Below are 18,127 nucleotides of genomic sequence, written 5' to 3'. Positions count from 1 at the left end.
TTTATACCGGGGGGAAAAAAATGTACCAAAGTTCAAAAGTCAGCATTTTTAAGGGTGATTTCCAGTGAATTTTTTCTGTTCTGTCTTTATGATGGAGTAAAAGGAACTGAAGAACTGTTTGGAGAGGAGGGGAAAAGCTTGGATTTTTTCCCTCAGTGTGTATGCATACCTAGAAAACTCAAGGGAGTCCATACTTGTTATTTCTGACAGTATCTGGGACTTTTCTGGCTTAGTCAGGCTCTTTTCTTTCTTCAGAGCAGTGAGTTGCTTGTGTCAGAGCAGCAGCAGCAGTTGGAAAAGGCCTCTCCCATCTCACAACATCCCTCAAGGTCAGGCTGGACGGGGCTCTGAGCACCTGATGGAGCTGTGGGTGTCCCTGTTCATTGCAAAGAAGCTGGACATGATGGCCTTTAAGGGTCCCTTCCAACTCAAACAATTCTATGATCCTGTTATTCAAGACATTGTGCTGTGACTTTTTCTTCTTGCATACACCAGGTTTCTGGGGTGGCTGAGCCCTCCTCAGCTACATCCATGTTTCATATGTATCTGTTCATTGATGTCAGCTCCCTGTATGGACTCTGCACATGCGAGGGTTTCTCCCATGGCAGGTTCCCCATGGTGTTCTTACGGAGCTACATGCTGCTGGCAGAGATACGTCCCCTGTTGTCTCCTAAGGCTGACGTTAGTGGAGGGACTGCCTTGCAGGAAAGTCACAGAGACCTCTGAGGTCTTCTTCCAAAAAGAGCTGTTGAGAAAGTCTGAGAAATGGAGCACAAGGGGAACAACTCTGCCTCACATGCCTGCTCTGCAACCACTTCTCCACTACATGGAAGTGTTGAAGTTTAGGTTTTCAGGTCAGGGAATTGTTTGCTTCAGATAAGAGCTGGTGTTTTCAACCATATAGATTCACAAGGGAGTTTCTAGTGTAATGGAACACTGAGATGACACAAATTGCCCTCCTAGGTAAGTAAGTAAGAACATTTCCTTTTAAACAAAGCGCTTGCATCCTCAGCATTCATATGTGATCAGAGAGGTCCACAATGTGTTATGCTCAGGAGAAAACCCAGGATGCAAAGCCCTGTGCCCAATAAAATCCACAGATCTGTTGTCCCCATGCCCTTTTCCTCCCACTCCTCCTCCATCCCACTTCCTTTCCTGTAACACATTGCAGCTCCTGCCCATGCTAATTGGTAAATCAAACCAATTGCAGGTTTCTATTTTCAGTGTTATCTCTGCCCTGTGAAACATTTCCTGCTTTCCTGCCTGTGGCATTTCTCCAAGGTGCCCCTCAGCAATGAAGTCCCAGCACAGTTGTGCCAAGGGAGCCTGTATGTGCAGGTTGGTTCAGGAAAAAATTTCCCCTGACAGGGCACAATCTTCCTAAAGCCACTCACCCTCAGAGTACATAGAGCAGCCCTCTGGGGTGGTCTGATGGGGTCTTTGCCCCATCATGTTTCTATGATTCTATTGTGTTGAGGGACATGGTTTAGTGGGAGCTATTGGTAATAGGTGAATGGTTGGACTGGATGATCTTTTAGGTCTTTTCCAACCTTGGTGACTCTATGATTCTATTGCCATAGATAGCCTGCAGAGAGGCTCCCTGACCACACAAGGAGGAGGTGATCAAGTGTCTATAGTTTGCCAAGCCTTGCTGCAAATCAACAGCAGGAGGGAAAAAGCAGTGGGATGTACAGCTGAGGTCCTTGAGTGGCTGATCCCAGAGCCCTTCTGCCTGTCCTTGGGCTGTTCACCTCCCTGGAGTTTTCAAACCAGAAGACAAGTTTGATGATACTGATTTTGTGGTTGACTCAATGTTTCTGTAATCTAAGACATAGTAGACAAATACAAAAGGACCACAGAGGAGCTTTGGGTAGCCACATGAAGAAGTCCAGCCTCCTCATAAACCATTCCCTCAAGAGGTGCTGACATACAGCAGGTTCATCATTTGGCTCTTTCATGGATGCCTTCCAAGGAGAAACAAAACAGCAGCACCAACATCATGCGGCAGCTCGGCAGTTTGGGCTGCAGTCCCCACCTGCTATGCTGCAGTGGTGTCTCCTTGTGAGGCTACTGTACCTACTGTACTACCTACTGTAAGGTAGTAATGCATCCCATGATCCAGCACATGACTTACAGATTTCCAGCCCCAGGAACACAGTGCATGGCTGCATCAGTGAAGGCTGAGTAAGGGCAGATTTTTACCATTTACAAAAGGAGGTGAGTCAAAATCAGTAGAGCTTTTAAAGCACAGGTGTGGGATGCAGGCATTTATGCAGACTGACAAAATAAAAGCAATTCATCAATGTCATCCCACCTTATGACAGTGCAGAACACATCACGCTTAGAAAAAAATATCAGTGCATTAGAAATCTCAGCAGCTGACACTTCTATGTTTCATTTCCAACAGCACTACAGGAGGGTTTCTGTGTTCTCTTCAGGGCATGTGCTTAGGAGAACAGAGAGCCACACTACTTCTTTTGCCTCTTATCTGGCCTGGTTGTCAAGGTGGAGTGGAGCTGCCCTGAGCATCCCACAGTATCTCACTTGAGGGATCCTATCAGTCTTGATATTAGATGCAAAAAAAACCTGCATTCCTGGGTTTTGTCCCTGTCGCAGATTGTAGTCACTGTCACATCTAAACTGGGTTTAGGCCAGGAGCTGCTGAGGTTCTTTGTTAGGTACATTAGGTTTGGTTCACAATCATTTTCTCTGATGCTGTACTGCAAAATTCTCAAGAAGGTTCTGTGCTATGCAGCAGGTGAGCTAACACAAAGCTGGAGTCTTTTCCCCTTAATTCTTTGGATAGCCTCAGTACACCAATAGGAAGATGATATGAAGACACCTTACATGCGGTTCAACATAGCACCTGTCTTCATATCACCCAGTAATTATGATATGATACTATGATACTATGATAACCCATTCTAGCATCACTGGAAACAAAATAGCTTTTTCCTCATATCACCACCCTCTTCTGCTGGGCTTCTCATCTGACTAAATACCTAACCTTTTTCATGTGTATACAGCTGAATGTATGTATAACACCCAGGATAGGTATTATTTCCACCATGCATACAAGAAATGAGAGCCTACTGCAGTTATCCTGTTCTTCTGTCAGAGTCTGAGAGCCCAACCCTATAGTGTCCATAGCATGTTGGGTGTACACCAAGGACAGGAGTCCAAGAGATGATGCTTCTGGTCACAAATGAAGCCTAGCAGTTACAAGAGCTAAACCTACATTTTCTCACAACCACAAAAATGACTGAATTTGCAAGAAATTACTTCCTTAGTTAAGGCTTTCTTTTCTCCTAGCTTCTCTCCTGATTGCATGAGTCAGTCTCTGCTTCCTTCATCAGCCAGCTCTTCATGCCACAGCCACACGTTCCCAGCAGAGCCCAAGGTTACCTGATATAACAAGAAGAATAGATTAAATGGAGGCTGGAGACAAAGAGCAACAGCCCAAATACCTCAAAAGAAGGCTGTGCTGCCTCATTCGTCACAGCAGGGCAGGAAGCAGTGCCCCTCTCATCGACTATATGCTGAAATGCTGCTGTGGTTACTGAGCTGCTAGCTGGTAAAATGCAGCAGCCATGCAAAGCGGAACTTGTGCATGCAGGACCCCACATTGGAAGGGCAGCACTGTGTGTGGGCGCCGTTTAATGTCTGAAGGCAATACAGAGGACATCCACGAGAACAGACTGCTCCAGAGGACTTTTTGAAGCCTCTGAATTTACAGCAGTGTTGTAGAAACTCCCGTAATCTGTGTGCTCTGCTCAGTAGAAATGTCACAGCACTCAGTCCGGGGGCTGTGTTGACACACAGACCCACAAGCATCATGCTCTTTATTCCTCCAACTTCCCACCAATGTCACATTTTTCTGTCCTGACCATTTGTATTTTCCCCTTTCTGAGTCTCCTCTACTTACAGTAAGTAGTAAACAGTTTCTTCTATCTCTTGTCTTTCAGGATATGCAATTACTGTAGATGCCTCTTTATAAAGACCTCAAGTAATGACAGTACCAAGACTCTAAAGGCTAGGGGATTCCACTCACTCTCCTGTCTACAACCATGCACCCAACTACAAGTTACACTTGCACCCTGATGAAGTCGTCAGCAGTGCACTTACTTTAAGCCCATGACTCTTATGACTACGTGGTATCATAGGCAACTTCCTGAAGTCTCTACAGAGCAGCCTGTGAACACAGCACGAGTCAGAGCGCCTTATCATCTTCTCTGTGAAAGCCAGGGGACAGAAAAGAAGTAAGTGATTGCTGGCGCTGAAATGAGACTTCTGCTCAGCAGTTTTGCTTTCTTTGCTTTGTTGCTGCTTCTCCGTGCTGTGCATTTGTGTTTCAGAGATGTAGACTTTGTTGATGTTTCACAGACTTAAAACTCCATATGATTGAGATATGATAGACGTAAAGTGCTGTTGGATCTGTGTTAGAGTTCACTGCAGTTAATGGAGTCTTTGCTGCTTGTTATCTTTACATATTTCCTCTCCTAAACAAAACAAGGTCCTGTCATACGAAAAGAATTAGTTCCAATCAGATATAAGGGATAAGTAAGACTGAAATATTGTGGTAGGATCCAGGCTGCTGAGATCTGACTGCAGTGCACGAGGCATAAACTCTGAATTACTTTAGAAGTGCCAGTGGCACCACTGTCATTGCTGGGCTTCTTTTGGTAGACCATGAGGAGAATTCACACCCAGCCTTTCCTCTCATTGTGTCTCAGATGGAAAAGCAAGATGTGAATTTTATCATGTTTGTCTCCCAATCTGTAGTGACTGATCGGGTATACAAACTTCCTTTCTTTTCTCCGTCTCCTGTTCACACAGTTCTGCTGTCATTGGCACACAGAAATATCCAGACTAAGTTGAGATCATTCTTTTTCCAATAAATATTTTGAGATTTGCCTTGTTTTTCAGAAGCATTAAAAAAGCTGAGGTCAGGCCCAGTGTTGTTCTCTTGCTTTGAAATGAAAGCTGCTCTGCCATTGCATTTAGTGAAGCTACAGCATTAATGAGACTACAAACCTTGTGATTAAGTCACAGGTTGGTAACAGTTGGCACCACATTGGTATAGATGCAGAATTAATCTCCTCCCTCTCAGACTTGAAGGGAACCTAGTTTTGCTCTGAGACATTCTGAAGTCAGAGTGGATCTTACCTTTGCCAAATTGCATTTAGCAAAGGGAAGCATCCTACCGCAGCCAGGCTGTCTTACTGACTAACTCAAACTGAACTTTGTTTCCCAGATTTAGTTTCTCATAGGGTTTTCTTGGTTGCTTTTCATCTCTATTAACTCTCCCCAGGTGTTCTTTTCCTCTATGCTGCAAGAGAAAACACCACAGGTTATGGATATTTTAGAAATACACATCTTTCCCATGGAATAAAATTTTGATGTAAAGCTTGATACACTGCCAAAGACCAATGTGCATATGGACTTTAGTTTAATCTGTTTTTCTTGTGACTCTATTAAAACCAGACACCATATCCATACAAGCAGTTCCTCAGCTTCCAGTAACTTCATGTGAAGAAAAAAAGTCTTATTCTGCTCTTTCACAGCTAATAGGCAGTGCTTGCTTTCTGCTGAAGACTTTCCCATAGTCTGTGCAAATGACACTGCATTTAAACAAATAGAGTATGAATAGAGTACAAACCTCTGTAGAGTTTCTGCCTGAAACTGCAGATGACTCTTTCAGGTTCTGCATTTTCCGTATCTCATAGGGGGGACACTGAATTTAGAGCCTCATCACGAGCATACAGGTAGCATAGCTGTCAAGGGCAGTGTTTCAGTTCTCTCTGGCTGCCATGGCAAAACTCAGCCATGAGTTGTGGGGATCATGTTAGCAGTTGTATGAGTGCAGCAGCATGGCCAGAGCAGCTGCAGCAACATGAGGACAGATTTCTATGCCTGATGTTCATGACTGCAGCCTGAGCTCAGGCAGACTCCAGTTTTCTTTGCTTTCTCTTGATACTCCTTGTATTTGCAGTGCGTTATGGGGTGTAGTTAGCTAAAGCAATGAGCAGTTATGTACTGAAACTAATACATGTTGTTCCATTTCCATCTGACTTAAGCCCTTTTCCTTCCCTGTGCAGGCTTGGTGGCCTATCCAAAAGCATCTGAATATCTCCACATTTCCCCTGTCTCTAGGGTTCCTGTGGTTGGGTTTAGCAGATAGGCCACCTCCACACCTTCTGTCACACATTACTGCCTCCTCCATGAGTGTGTCTCACTATGTGAAAAATCACTGCTTTAAATCAACTTTGGGGATGGTGTTCGTGAGGGACACTATTTTTCTTAACAGTGTCTCCTGTGCTGGAAAGATATCAAAGCATTGGAGGAGGAAGTAGTCAAGGATCCCATCGTTTTGGCAGAATCTCCATCATCTTTACAGATGGCTTCTGTTAAGCATACCAGGTTTGTCAGAATCTTATCCATCTTCATGAAATAAGGCTATTTTTATAGCAGGGTTATTCAGTGCAGATACATGCTATCGGACACATCTGAGGTTCGGCCCTTGTTGGTGCTTTAGGTGGAGCAGAGCATATTACTAAAAATACTCTCCAGGAACCAAATATCACAGTGTGGACCTGAAATCCATAAACACAGAGGGTTTGGTATTGAGTCTCATACGTGGAAAATAAAGTGGATTATATTATTGTATAGGGAAGAAGGGTCTTATTGGAGTGAAGAGGATGAAGAGAAGTGGGAAAATCAGATCATGATTTGTTGGAAAAAATGCACAGTTTCCCTACCCTTAGAAAAGGACACTGTGGGGAATGTTTAGAATATTTAATAGCTGGCATTTTCACATGCATTTCAGTGTGAAGTCTAAGGGTCCCTGCCTTTAGATGAGATGCTCAAGGGTTTAGCCATTAACGAGGTGTACAAAGGGCTGGAAGAGGTGGCAGCTGAGGATGTGGACAAAACACAATAGGAGACTGAGCAGAAAGAAGAACAAGCTCACAAACACGCCAGAGATGCACATAGATGCAGTGAGGAATTTTTGAGCGTGGCAGTTTTGGTGGTATAACTAAAGTCTTAAGGGGAAAACCCTGCCACCGGTACATGACCATGCTCTACAGGAGATGACCCATTTGGCAAAAAAAAGAAAAAGGAAATCAGTAGTTCTCCAATTAGTTGAGAGTGAACCATAGAACAAGGAGGAACAAAGAAAACGAGTTTCAGGGCGAATGGAAAAGGAAGAAATACTGGTGTCTGAGCTCTGAGTACCATTTTTAATTTTCTGTTAAAAATAGCATTGTTTCAAGAATAGAAAGCACAGTGGTTTTCATGAAGCTTTGCAAATTCCACCTGATGAGACACAGTCACTTCAGCCAAAGTAAAAAACTTCTGAGCAGAAACTAGCTAGAATTCTCAGAGATAAGCCATTTGTCAGCGAGCCCAAATCTGATAGGGCACAAAATTATTCTGGGCATCTTTTTGCTCTTGTTTTTCTCTTTAGACTCTTCTACCAGCACCAGTGCAGTTCCTACATCACAGCGGTTCCAAGACCACTAAGTTACCCACAGCATCACGAGGTTGTAAGCTGAACACAGTCTATATGTCCTCCTACTACTGGCAGAGATCAGTCATGCTACCTACTCAAGCTTTTCAGCACTACTATGCTATGCTCAGACTGGAGAATTTCAGAAGGATGAAAGGGACAGACATATTTTTGGGGTGCAAGAAAAGTCTGTGACAACAGAGATGTCAGTGCAGGAAGGGGAGAGGCCTGTGCACTTATGAGTTTGAGCAGGGGATGTCTTTGGTTATGGATAAATATTCTCTGCATGTATTGCTGCCTGGTGGCAGTGGCCAGTCAGCATCCTCTGGCTTCCCTGGGAGCTTGAATGACAAAGGAGGTACAAGTTACCAGCTGCAGATCTCCTGGGTCAGCAGTGGATTGCAAATCACTGATTGACTTGGGACAGAAGTGTGGAAAGCAAAAGCAAGCTGGTGAAAGGTGAGAACAAACCATAGCAATGCACAGATCATAAATAAAGAAAAACAGACCCAGGTGATGACAGGCTGGAAGGATGTGACCTAATCTGCAATGGAGGACAGATCCTGGCCAGAGCTCAGTGGTGAGAGGCCAACAGCACACAAGATGGGTGCCAGCTACAGCCTACCACAAGCCATAGGTATGGCAATGGAGGTGTTGGAGGTTTGGCAGGAGTATTCTGCATGCGGGCCTAGATAACTGAGGCTCTGAAGAAGGAGGAAGGTATCCATAAGTACTGAAATCCTAAGATAAGAAAGTGGCAGTGCAGAGGGATACTTGTCATTATTCTTGCATCATCTCTTGAGTACCCACCCAAGAAATGGGAAAGAGGCCCAGTATGTAAGCAAAGAAGAGGTCATTGAAGAGCTAGGAGGAGAGAGCAAAGATTGCTCTTCCAAGACTTGATCATTTCAGCATGAAGTAGCAAGGAAGTGTTACCTGTTCAATTTTTACATGAGCCACTCAAGTAAGGGAAGCCTTATTTGAGTAGCCTCCATTACCAAGGCTATGAGTTAGAGCTGGAGACAGCATGCACAAATGTCTGCTAGTTTCTTGTCAGGGGAAGAAGAAGGTGTGAATCAGAAGCACAAAACTTTCAGTCTTGGGGTTGTTCCCAGTTGTTCACTTTCACTACATCTACTCTGCAGTCTTGAACCTTCCTTCAACCTTTTGACCTGACTGGCTTGGTAGTTTAGCTTCAGATTTATAACAGCATTTCTATGGGTTCTGATGGCTCTCCAGGCTGAATCAATTTCTCCAGCTGTAGTACATTTTCTAGACAATCTGGTAGGTGTCATAGAGTAAATCTGCCCTGCAATAGCCATTCTCGGTTGCTCTCAAGGAGGACTTTTCTCAGTCACTGGTTACAAAATCATGACTCATGACCTCAGAATCTTAAGACTGGGAAGAAAACTAGACTGGTATGGGGGAACCAAAGGTCTATTTTTCAGCTTCCCCTGTTGACCCAGTTGCCCATCACCTCGCATGAAGTGCACATAGTTTTACATACTGCCTTGAATGAAGTGGTTTTAAACCCTGTCACTGGAGCTTTCATTCACATCTATCTGCCTGGTATTGTTTTTTCATCTATGGTCCAATTACCAGGCAGCGTAACACAAGCCCAGGATGCCCTGTTTATAGAAGGATCACAATTCCAACCCAGGTCCTTCATCCACCTGAATTACGTGACTGTTTCACTTTGTTGTCCCCACAACAGCTCATTTTGGCAAAATAGTACATGTAAGGAAGTAGATATGTGAGTATTTGCAAACGCCTCCACACACATATATAAAGCATGTAGTTGCTGAGAGTTCACATCTAAGAATGGTGTTTCATGAGGTAAATCAAACACTTTCCTCTCACCAGAAACAGTTGCTCCTTTTGAACAGCAGATAATGAACATCTCTCTTCTGTTTTTTTTCAAGTCTGCTTGTATCTGCAGCATGAATTTATATACCAAGGCTGTATATCTAATCCCAAGGTCCTGCTGCTTCCTCTCTGAGGCTATTTGCAGTGGCAGTTGTCTACAAATGCTCTACATCTTATTTTAACCAGCATTAGTTAACAGAGATATTACCTTGTTCTTAATGTCCACATAAACCTTTCAAAATTCTCAGCTCTGACAATAATCCTTGACATAGAAGGATGATTAGAAAATGATTAGGGTAAATAAGTGCAGCTGTGGTACCTGCACTCATTACAGATTTCACTGTCTCTTTCTTTCCCTTCTGTCCTAATGCACCTAAAGTGAACTAATCCAGAGCCTTTCAGCCAATGCTTTACTCAGCTGGTGTGCTTTTTTCTACTTCCTCCTCTTCTATCTGAAATTTTCTCTTTTCCTAATAGTTGTTACTTTTATCACTCCGACTTCTCTGTTGGTAATCAAAACAGTTTTACATGAATAGCTAATAGACATCAGACAACTGCAAAACAAAGGCTTTTGCTTTCTCCCTTGTTTTCACTTCCCTCTTTGCACCTCAGTGTTAGTAAAAACAGTTCAGACTCTAGCGGGAAGATCACATGCTGACAAAACTAGCCTGGATGTGCAGCAGCAGCATTCATTGAAGCTGGCCAAGTCTCCACGCCTCCCAGGATCCTTTTGTGTTTCATACAAGGCCAGATTCCAGTGAGGGTCTTTAAATCTGCTAAAGCAATAAGACAGCTGAGGAGCCCAGGTGCATCTCTGGTGGTTGGCAGAGGGTGCAGCTCACATCCAGATTAAGCTGCTCTCTGCACACCTCCTCTGGCTCTGTCTGCTCTGCTCCTGGCCACTTGCAACTACCAATTCTCTCACGCCAGCCTTGCTGCTGCTGTGACCTTGGTCAACCAATTCAGAAAGGTAAACCAGTGGACAGTTGACCCAGATAAGAAAGGGGACACATTTTCTGCTGGCTTACCACTATGCACGCGTTCACTGCAGGGTCAGGCGATGTACTGGTCAGAGACAAGGCAGAGAATAAAACAATGAGAGCCAAGGTGTTATTCTAGTGTGGCTGTGATGTGAAACCACATCCTCACGGCATCCCAGATTCACGGCTTCGTCTCCCATGATCTGTATGGGGCATCTCTGTAGGAGAGTTTAATGCTCCCTTATGCTCCGCAGGGAAGAGGACAGATCACCACCACACAGGCATCCATCTCCTGCACAACAATGCTGTCATCTCTGCCCACAAGACAGGAGATCTGATTCCTAAACTGAATTTCATCAGTCCGGTGTTTGAACTCAAATATGACCCTGTTTAGGAAGGCCTGAGAACCTTCCCTTTCCATTCCCTCTGGTAAACCTGGGCTGCCAGCCAGGAGGATTTTCTCTTCATAAGATCTCAGTACATTAGAGCAGGTAGACACTACATTTTAGGAGTAAGAAATGTAATGATCCATTTGTTTAGCAGGTGTGAAACTCTACCAGAGATCTACCTGCTATAGCATATGTATAACCTATATATAACCTGTAACCTAAGCCAAGAGCAGACATCCAAGAAAGACGGGAAACACAGGGCAGCAGCATAGCAAGTCTTCTGTAGCATGTTATCCTATTTTACTGTGATTTCTGCTCAGACAGTTTGCAAGTCAGAGATGTCACCTCTGTTCTTTCAACAAACAAGGAAGATGAGATGTTTTACAAATGTTAAAGGAAGGTGAGAAACATAAATGCGCTGACTGCGGTTTGAGTCTTGCTCAGTGAGTCTCTGAGAGCGAGAAGCCCCAGTGTGCTGCTAAATATATGTTGAGCTGTTGAAGCAAAACATAACCACTATTCAGTGTAACATATTTTGGTGGATGGTGAGCCCTAGCAGAATCACTGCTATTGCAGAAAGGTGAGGACTAACTTGGACAGGATCGGCACAGCTGAAAGCTACAGGGCAGATAAGAGTCAGCACTACAGGGAGAATATCCATTAACTGCCTGCCAAGTGCTGCTTTCTGATCTTTAGTTTGAGAAGGAAGCACCTCCCCAGGCCTAGAGAGATGTGCAGCAGTGCTAGACTCAGGACTGAGCTGGATGCCTCAGTCAAGGCTGGAAGGCTGCTCCATGTGGGACTGAGAGACAGGAGGAAGGGAGGGAGGGGAGCATATGGCTGCCTTCCCCTCCTGCATCTTGGCCTGGGGCTGCAGTAAGAAGCACTGCTTCTGGGAAGAATCCAGGCTCCAGCACTGACAGCCCAGGCCTTGGCCAGAAGCACCAAGCACATGCTTTTTCTCTGTAAGCATAGATCTGTGCTCTCTGTCAAGACCTGGTGGCCGGCAGCTGCCTGTTGAGAGTGTTGATCTCCTCAACCCCGTATGCTGACAAACCAAGAATGAAAAAGCACACCTGATGCAGGCGACTTAAAAAAGTCACACGGAATTCCTTTCTGAGGCTTACTTGCAGGTGCCAGACACAGGAAGGATCTGTGGGCTGGAGGCAGAGTCTTGCTGCCCATCACCTCCTGGCTGATGCAAAAGGGAGGTGCTGGGACCAGGCTTCGTGCTTCTTCCTGCCCCCAGCAGCACCCACAGGCCTTCCTGAGGGTATCAAATCCTCCTTGAGAAGACCTGAACATATCCATCGGGTACCAGATGACCCAGCTCTCAGACGAGGAGAGACATGGCAATCCATCACTTGGCAGCAACAGGATACTTTGGCCCAACTAGTGAGGCAACGACTTGCTAACTTCATCAACATGTCAGAAAGTGGTTTGCTATAGGAGGAAGTGGAAGGTAGTCACAGAGCATGGTCGCACGCTCCGGTATTCTTCTTCCACACCAGCAGTGCTGTCTCAGTTAGTCTATATATGGAATCCCTATTCCATGTGTCAGCCCAAGAAACAGTTTTCTCTGCCACCAGTGCTGGGAGTGGCAGGTACCCTTGCCTCTGCCCCATCTGCCTACTTGCCAGGATTGGAGATGAGTCTTCAGCTACAAGTTGCTGTCATTGAGTGGGTTCTGACTGTGTTTGAGTACTTGTAGCAAATGAGCACGTCTTGTCATGGACCAGGAGAATCTGTGCTGGTGCTTACAGATGTGGCTAGCACTAAACAGCTGTGAGGACTGCACAGCCTACTGCACCCTGTGTTGGTTTTCTTATACTGTATTCATCCTACAGTGACTAAACTAAATCAGGGAACCTGAATGCCCCTCAGACTTGAACAGTAGGCATTCTGTTAGGCATTCAGAGTAGAGCTGCTTATGCAGTCCCAGGGAGGAGAAAGGCCCCATCGGCTTGTCCACCCTGCCAGAGATGCATGAAACAATCTAGGCCCTCACTGCCTGCGAGCAGACTGCTTCCCCTCGGTCTGCTTGAGGTTGGACCAAGCAAACAACAAATAAATGTTCACAGGCTGACAAAAGGTACCTTCTCCCCTGTATGAACACAGGTTGATGGGACTCCTATCAACACATCTCCTCTTGAGGCATACTAGATTGGAGTAGGTTAGTGAATGTCCAAAGGATTAGCCCAGGCAAGATCTCTTTTTATGAAGTATATTATGCAGTGGAAACTTTCAAGTCATAAATACAACAAAGTGTAATTTTAAGACAACTCAGTACCATTATGGCATACTCCACATTCAATAGATAGGACATTTTTGTATGGATATCATCATGTGAATTTGCAAGAAATGGTTCTCCTAGCTCTACATTAACCAAGGAACAGTAATTTTCTTGGCCTCCATTTCTTAAAAGTGCATATATTCTTCTCTTGTTTACTTCCTTTAACTACCGTTATTTCCTGCTTTCTCTTTCCCAGAGAACAGGCGTGGTAGGCAGTTCCGCTGAATTACAACGGTGAACGTTATATAGCACTACAAGTTTGTGTTCTTCATCTGCAGATATTCATCAAGAGGAGAAAGGTGTGAATTATATGCTAGTTCACACCAGTGGCCAGACTCTGTTTCCTGTATGCTGGGTAGTCTTTGACACAAAACTGCCTCCACCCACTTCAGATGTCCATCAGAAATGGTAAGTTCTTCTACAATCCCATCACTGAAATCTCTGTATTTGCTTTTTTTTACTACTGAGTTTGGGAATAAATAAATAAATAGAACATTAATGCTCTTAATTTCCTTTGCAAAGTGATTTTAGTAATTGCTCAGCAGCTCTGTTGTATTTATTAGGCAGCCTGGTGTAGGATTGGTCCCCACTACCTCACTTTAGTGGATAGGCATGCTGTAGTCAATCAGTTCCTTGTGAAAAAAGGTCCTTTTTCCTGGAACTAACTGAAATCTGGCTCTGGGGATACTAGAGAACACCAGCAGGTCTTGGTAAACTCCCCTGTCTTCAGTGGTTTAAGACAAGGATCCCACTTGTTCCCCCACCATGTCCTCGCATCCATGGGATTACTGCCTTTACTGACACCCTTTGAATTGATGCAAATACTAACTTTCCATCTTGTCTTCTGATTCACAGAAAATAACAGCTGGGAAAAAATCATGGGAGATAATGCATCCTGTAACTCAATTGAAAGGGATAATATCACTATTTGCCTGGATATTCCCTACAAAGACAGCAAGATACTTCTAATTGCTGTTTACAGCATTGTTTTTGCCATTGGTCTTCCAGCAAATTGCTTAACATCCCTGCTCACACTTGCACAAATCCGAAGGAATAATGCAATTGCCATATACATTTTCAGTTTATCATTGTGTGATCTGATGTATTTAAGTACCTTGCCTATCTGGATTATCTACGTGCAACAGGATCACCAGTGGACTATGGGTGAACAGGTTTGCAGATTGACAGGATTCATATTTTTCTGCAACATATACATCAGCATTCTGCTTTTATGCTGTATTTCTATGGATCGTTATGTGGCACTGGTGTATGCTCTGGAATCAAGAGGGAGAAGAGGACGTAAAAAGGCAATCATAATAGTATGTTTTCTTGTTGCTGTGGTTGCAGTAATCCACAGTCCAATATTTAAAATGACTAGTTTACATAACAAGAACTGCTTTGAGACCTTACCCCTTGACAAAACACTGGCTTCTTTCAGCTTTGCCAGATTCCTGTTTGGGTTTGTCATACCTTTCACAATTCTCATCTTCACCAACTACAAGATTTTCCAAAGAACAAAAACAAGTGACAGTGTGACTTGTCACCAAAAAGCCAAAGTGAAGTATCTGGCAATTGCCATCATTGTCATTTTCCTGATGTGCTTTGCTCCCTACCACGTGGTACTCTTAATAAGAGCCATATACTTTATGTTTCATCAGGATTGCTCGTGTTCATTTGAAAAAAGCATATATTCAGTTTTTACAGGGTTTTTGTGTTTATCAACTGCAAATGGCATTGCCGATCCTATCATCTACGTGCTGACTAGTGAAAACGTCAGGAAAGATTTCTATAGAAGTCTGAGAAGGTGGAAATCAAACTCATCCAGGCTCAACTCATCCATTAATCATAAGACTGACAGCAGCAAATTGAAAAGGCAAAAAGAATCACAGGAAGGAGTATTAAGGGAAGAAAACAGAGAGACATCAAGTTCATCACATGTGCAGGAGACCATATGCAGTCATAATAGCCAAGACCCAGAAGGTGGTAGCTAGCAGTTTGCAACTGCAGCTGGCTGCTGGCAGCAAAGAACTCCTCAATGCAATCTGCAGACTGCACAGTGCAGCACACACATATTTATGTGCTGATGTCCAAAGGAAGGGTTGGTTGGTTGTTTTTTTTACAGTACGTGGGCCAGCAACTCCTTGAGAACATTATGGGAACGTTACTTCTTATTTCTGTTTCTATCCTTCAATGAGGTTTGCCCATCAGTACCACCAGTGAAGGCCTTGCTTTGTGAAAAACGTGGAATAGACTGTGAAACTGACTTTGACTCAAACTAAAGTCTTAAAAGCTTATTTTTTGGACTCTTGCATACTGAGAATCATTTACTTCTTCTGAGTTGAACAAAAAGAAACACCCAAGCTGGGAGATGAATGTGAGGCCCATTCTTCTGGTTGAAATCACCAGGTACATATTCAGATTCTCATGCATGTATCCTGTTGTTACAGTTTGTGGTTAACCAGTGGAAAATATAAAAAATGAGGAAGTCTTTCAAGAGCCTTGAAAATGTTCCTAATGCTGCAATATGTAGTTTGATCTACCTTGCATATACTGAGTAAAGAGCAAAACAGTGTCCTGGAAACGTGTATAAACAGAAGTTGTGCCCTTCTACTGCTTGATATTTTACATTTGGTAGATTTTCCTTGTTTTGTTGTTAACTCTGGAACGGGGTGAAATGTTTAGAAAAGATAAACATTTTCCGGTGGAATCAGGGACTGTTTTTATGCCATCTCCAAGTATCTGTTGAACTCATGTTTCATTTCTGACTACAATAATGCTTCCCTCACTGTATCGATCTGGATTTTAGTGAACAGGATCTATAGGAGAGTATAGACTTATTGGCAAAGAAGCCTTTCTGACAAGGAAGGGTGGCAGCATGAAGAACACAGTCCCTTCTCCTCATTGATGGGAATTCCTTTGGACACACTGACAGCATACACTGAGACTGTGCATGGCAGATTTCCTTGTTTCTGCCTCCATTTTTTGTTCTGAATAAACTACTGATGGCAATATCCTGTGCCTTCAAACTAGAAATTATGAAAGAAGAAACTCTACCACCTGGCAAGATTTATCTAAAAAACCTTCTTTGTATTTTTTATGTGACCAAAATCAAACATCACAAAAGTTTATTTCAGTACGAGTTTCTAAAGCGTTCCATAGTGCCATTCTGCTTTATCTGCAATGTTGTATTTCAGTAATAGTTTTAAATTGGCATTAAGTATTTGTTAGTATTTTTAAATTGTGTTAGGTATTTCTGTATGTTATACTTCGTTCTTACCCACTTTTGGGAAGAAGCACTGCACCCAAATGGCATATCCTCAAGCTAATGTATTTATGATGCATCTAATTTTTGTGTTATTTAATGAGCCCTCTGACATCTTCCTGTGAAATGTTTGTCTTTTCAAAAGGAGTTTGCACGATACTGAATGTAATAAAGAACTGTCTCCTGGAAAAATGTGCAACCGTGTTGTGATGTTAATTAACAAATGGCCGTTTTCTGTTTTCACGTGCATCTCAGAGCTCAGATGCTCTGAGGTAAAAAGGAGAACGCTGAATGTCTGTGACTTTGCTGAAAATCAAACTTCCCATTACTAAGAAAATTAGCAGCAGGCGTTGCTCAGAACAGCCCCGGTCAGCCCAGGGGGTTGCTGATTAATCTCTGAAGACACGTAAGCAAACTGCCCCAACCTCAGGATTTCCATAGCCTACACGTAAGACTTCGGTGAACAATGACAGTGACTTTGGAAGAAACCAAAGAGACAGACTTCAGACTTCTGAATTGATTGAAATGGTCGCAAATGGGATATTCAACGAGATGACTTTAGAAATCTCTCTGATGCTTTTCATGTGAAAAAAAAAAACAAGTGTATTTAAATCAAACAATTTGGAGTCCAGCGCCATCGATGCAGGGGATGGGGATTAGCAGGGTCTAACACAACATCAGTAATCCTTTTCCCTTGTCTAATTCACTTGCCTTTCCAAATTACTGTATCACTGTGCGTCTTCTCTTAATGAAAGTCTTTGGAGCATCGTTGTTCTGATACACTCTGAAATAAACCCTTTTGCAACCCGATCTGACTCTGAAGATGACCTACACAGTCTCCAGAGATCCTTTCCAATCTAACTTATCCTGTGGCAGAATACTGAAGGGATTATGGGGTCCATGTGAAGACACCAAGAAATGCTATTTCTACATTGTCAGAGCAGCCCATCAGATACACTGAGTGCTTTCATGCCATAAACTGAAGCTCACTGTTTTGTTACACAGTATATCATGTAAAAATGGAAGGATCTCAACACTAGGATACTTGCTGGAGACCTAGCAAAGGAAATTACTTAGGTCAGAACAGATCTGAAAGGCCAACTGATTGTGTAGATTAGGGTTATGTGTCCCAATGCTCCCTGACTCTGGCAGGGCAGCTCAGGGCCAGGCCCACTGCCCTCCGGGGCACAGCCCTTTCCTAAGCCCCCCCACCCCCGACTCTCCCCTCCATGCCATTCCCTCACCTCCTACTGCTATCATCCAAGATAATAAAAGATCATTTTATTTCCACATCTCTCAGACATTCCTAATGTACTTGGGATATAAGTGAATCTACTTGGGATATAAGTGAAGTACATATAAGTGAATGTACTTGGGATATAAGCTGAATGTTTTAAGCATGGATGTGAAGCATAAAGTGAATAACTTCTGGATATCAACCAGAGCTGGACAAACTAGTCTTTGCAGATTATATATCTTTTTGTTTATTCATTAATTCTGCGTTGCAAATTACAAGTACTGCATCACATCTTTGCTGGCAAAAACTCACTTAGAATTCTCCATTCCCCTCTAAGAAATATTCGGTGTGCTCAGTATTAAATTTTGCTTCACAAGTACAGCTATTCTTCCTCTGTAAAACAGGCAAACACGGACATGAATAAAGTCAGACTCTAAGTATGACCAAGTTTAATCTGCAGCTGGTAGCCTTGCAGCAGCTCTCATCCAGTCCCTGCTATCACATACAACCCAATGTCAAAGTTCTGTTTGGGGGCAAGTGATGAAACCTAACTCAGAACCAGGGTTTCAAAGCTGTTCACAATCTTATAT

At 43.4% G+C, this 18,127-nt stretch overlaps 1 protein-coding gene across 3 annotated transcripts in view; it reads left to right on the top strand.

Moving 5' to 3' along the window:
* GPR132 (G protein-coupled receptor 132) overlaps positions 1-16,493 on the top strand; it is a 64,602-nt gene extending 48,109 nt beyond the window's left edge. The window contains exons 2-4 of one of the 3 annotated variants that reach the window (XM_015865701.2): positions 3,966-4,259; positions 13,317-13,446; positions 13,894-16,493. In XM_015865701.2, the coding sequence (XP_015721187.1) occupies positions 13,431-13,446; positions 13,894-15,029 (1,152 nt within the window). In that variant the 5' untranslated portion in view covers positions 3,966-4,259; positions 13,317-13,430 and the 3' untranslated portion in view covers positions 15,030-16,493. Of the gene's footprint in view, positions 1-3,591; positions 4,260-13,234; positions 13,447-13,893 lie in introns of those variants that run through there. The other 2 variants (XM_032445045.1, XM_032445044.1) reach the window with 2 other exon arrangements.
* The last annotated feature ends 1,634 nt before the right edge of the window (positions 16,494-18,127 follow it).

The sequence above is a fragment of the Coturnix japonica genome, chromosome 5 (genome assembly GCF_001577835.2).
Source record: "Coturnix japonica isolate 7356 chromosome 5, Coturnix japonica 2.1, whole genome shotgun sequence".
Taxonomy (NCBI): domain Eukaryota; kingdom Metazoa; phylum Chordata; class Aves; order Galliformes; family Phasianidae; genus Coturnix; species Coturnix japonica.
Note: the sequence above shows the minus strand (reverse complement) of the source record. Positions and strands in the feature narration are given on the sequence as shown.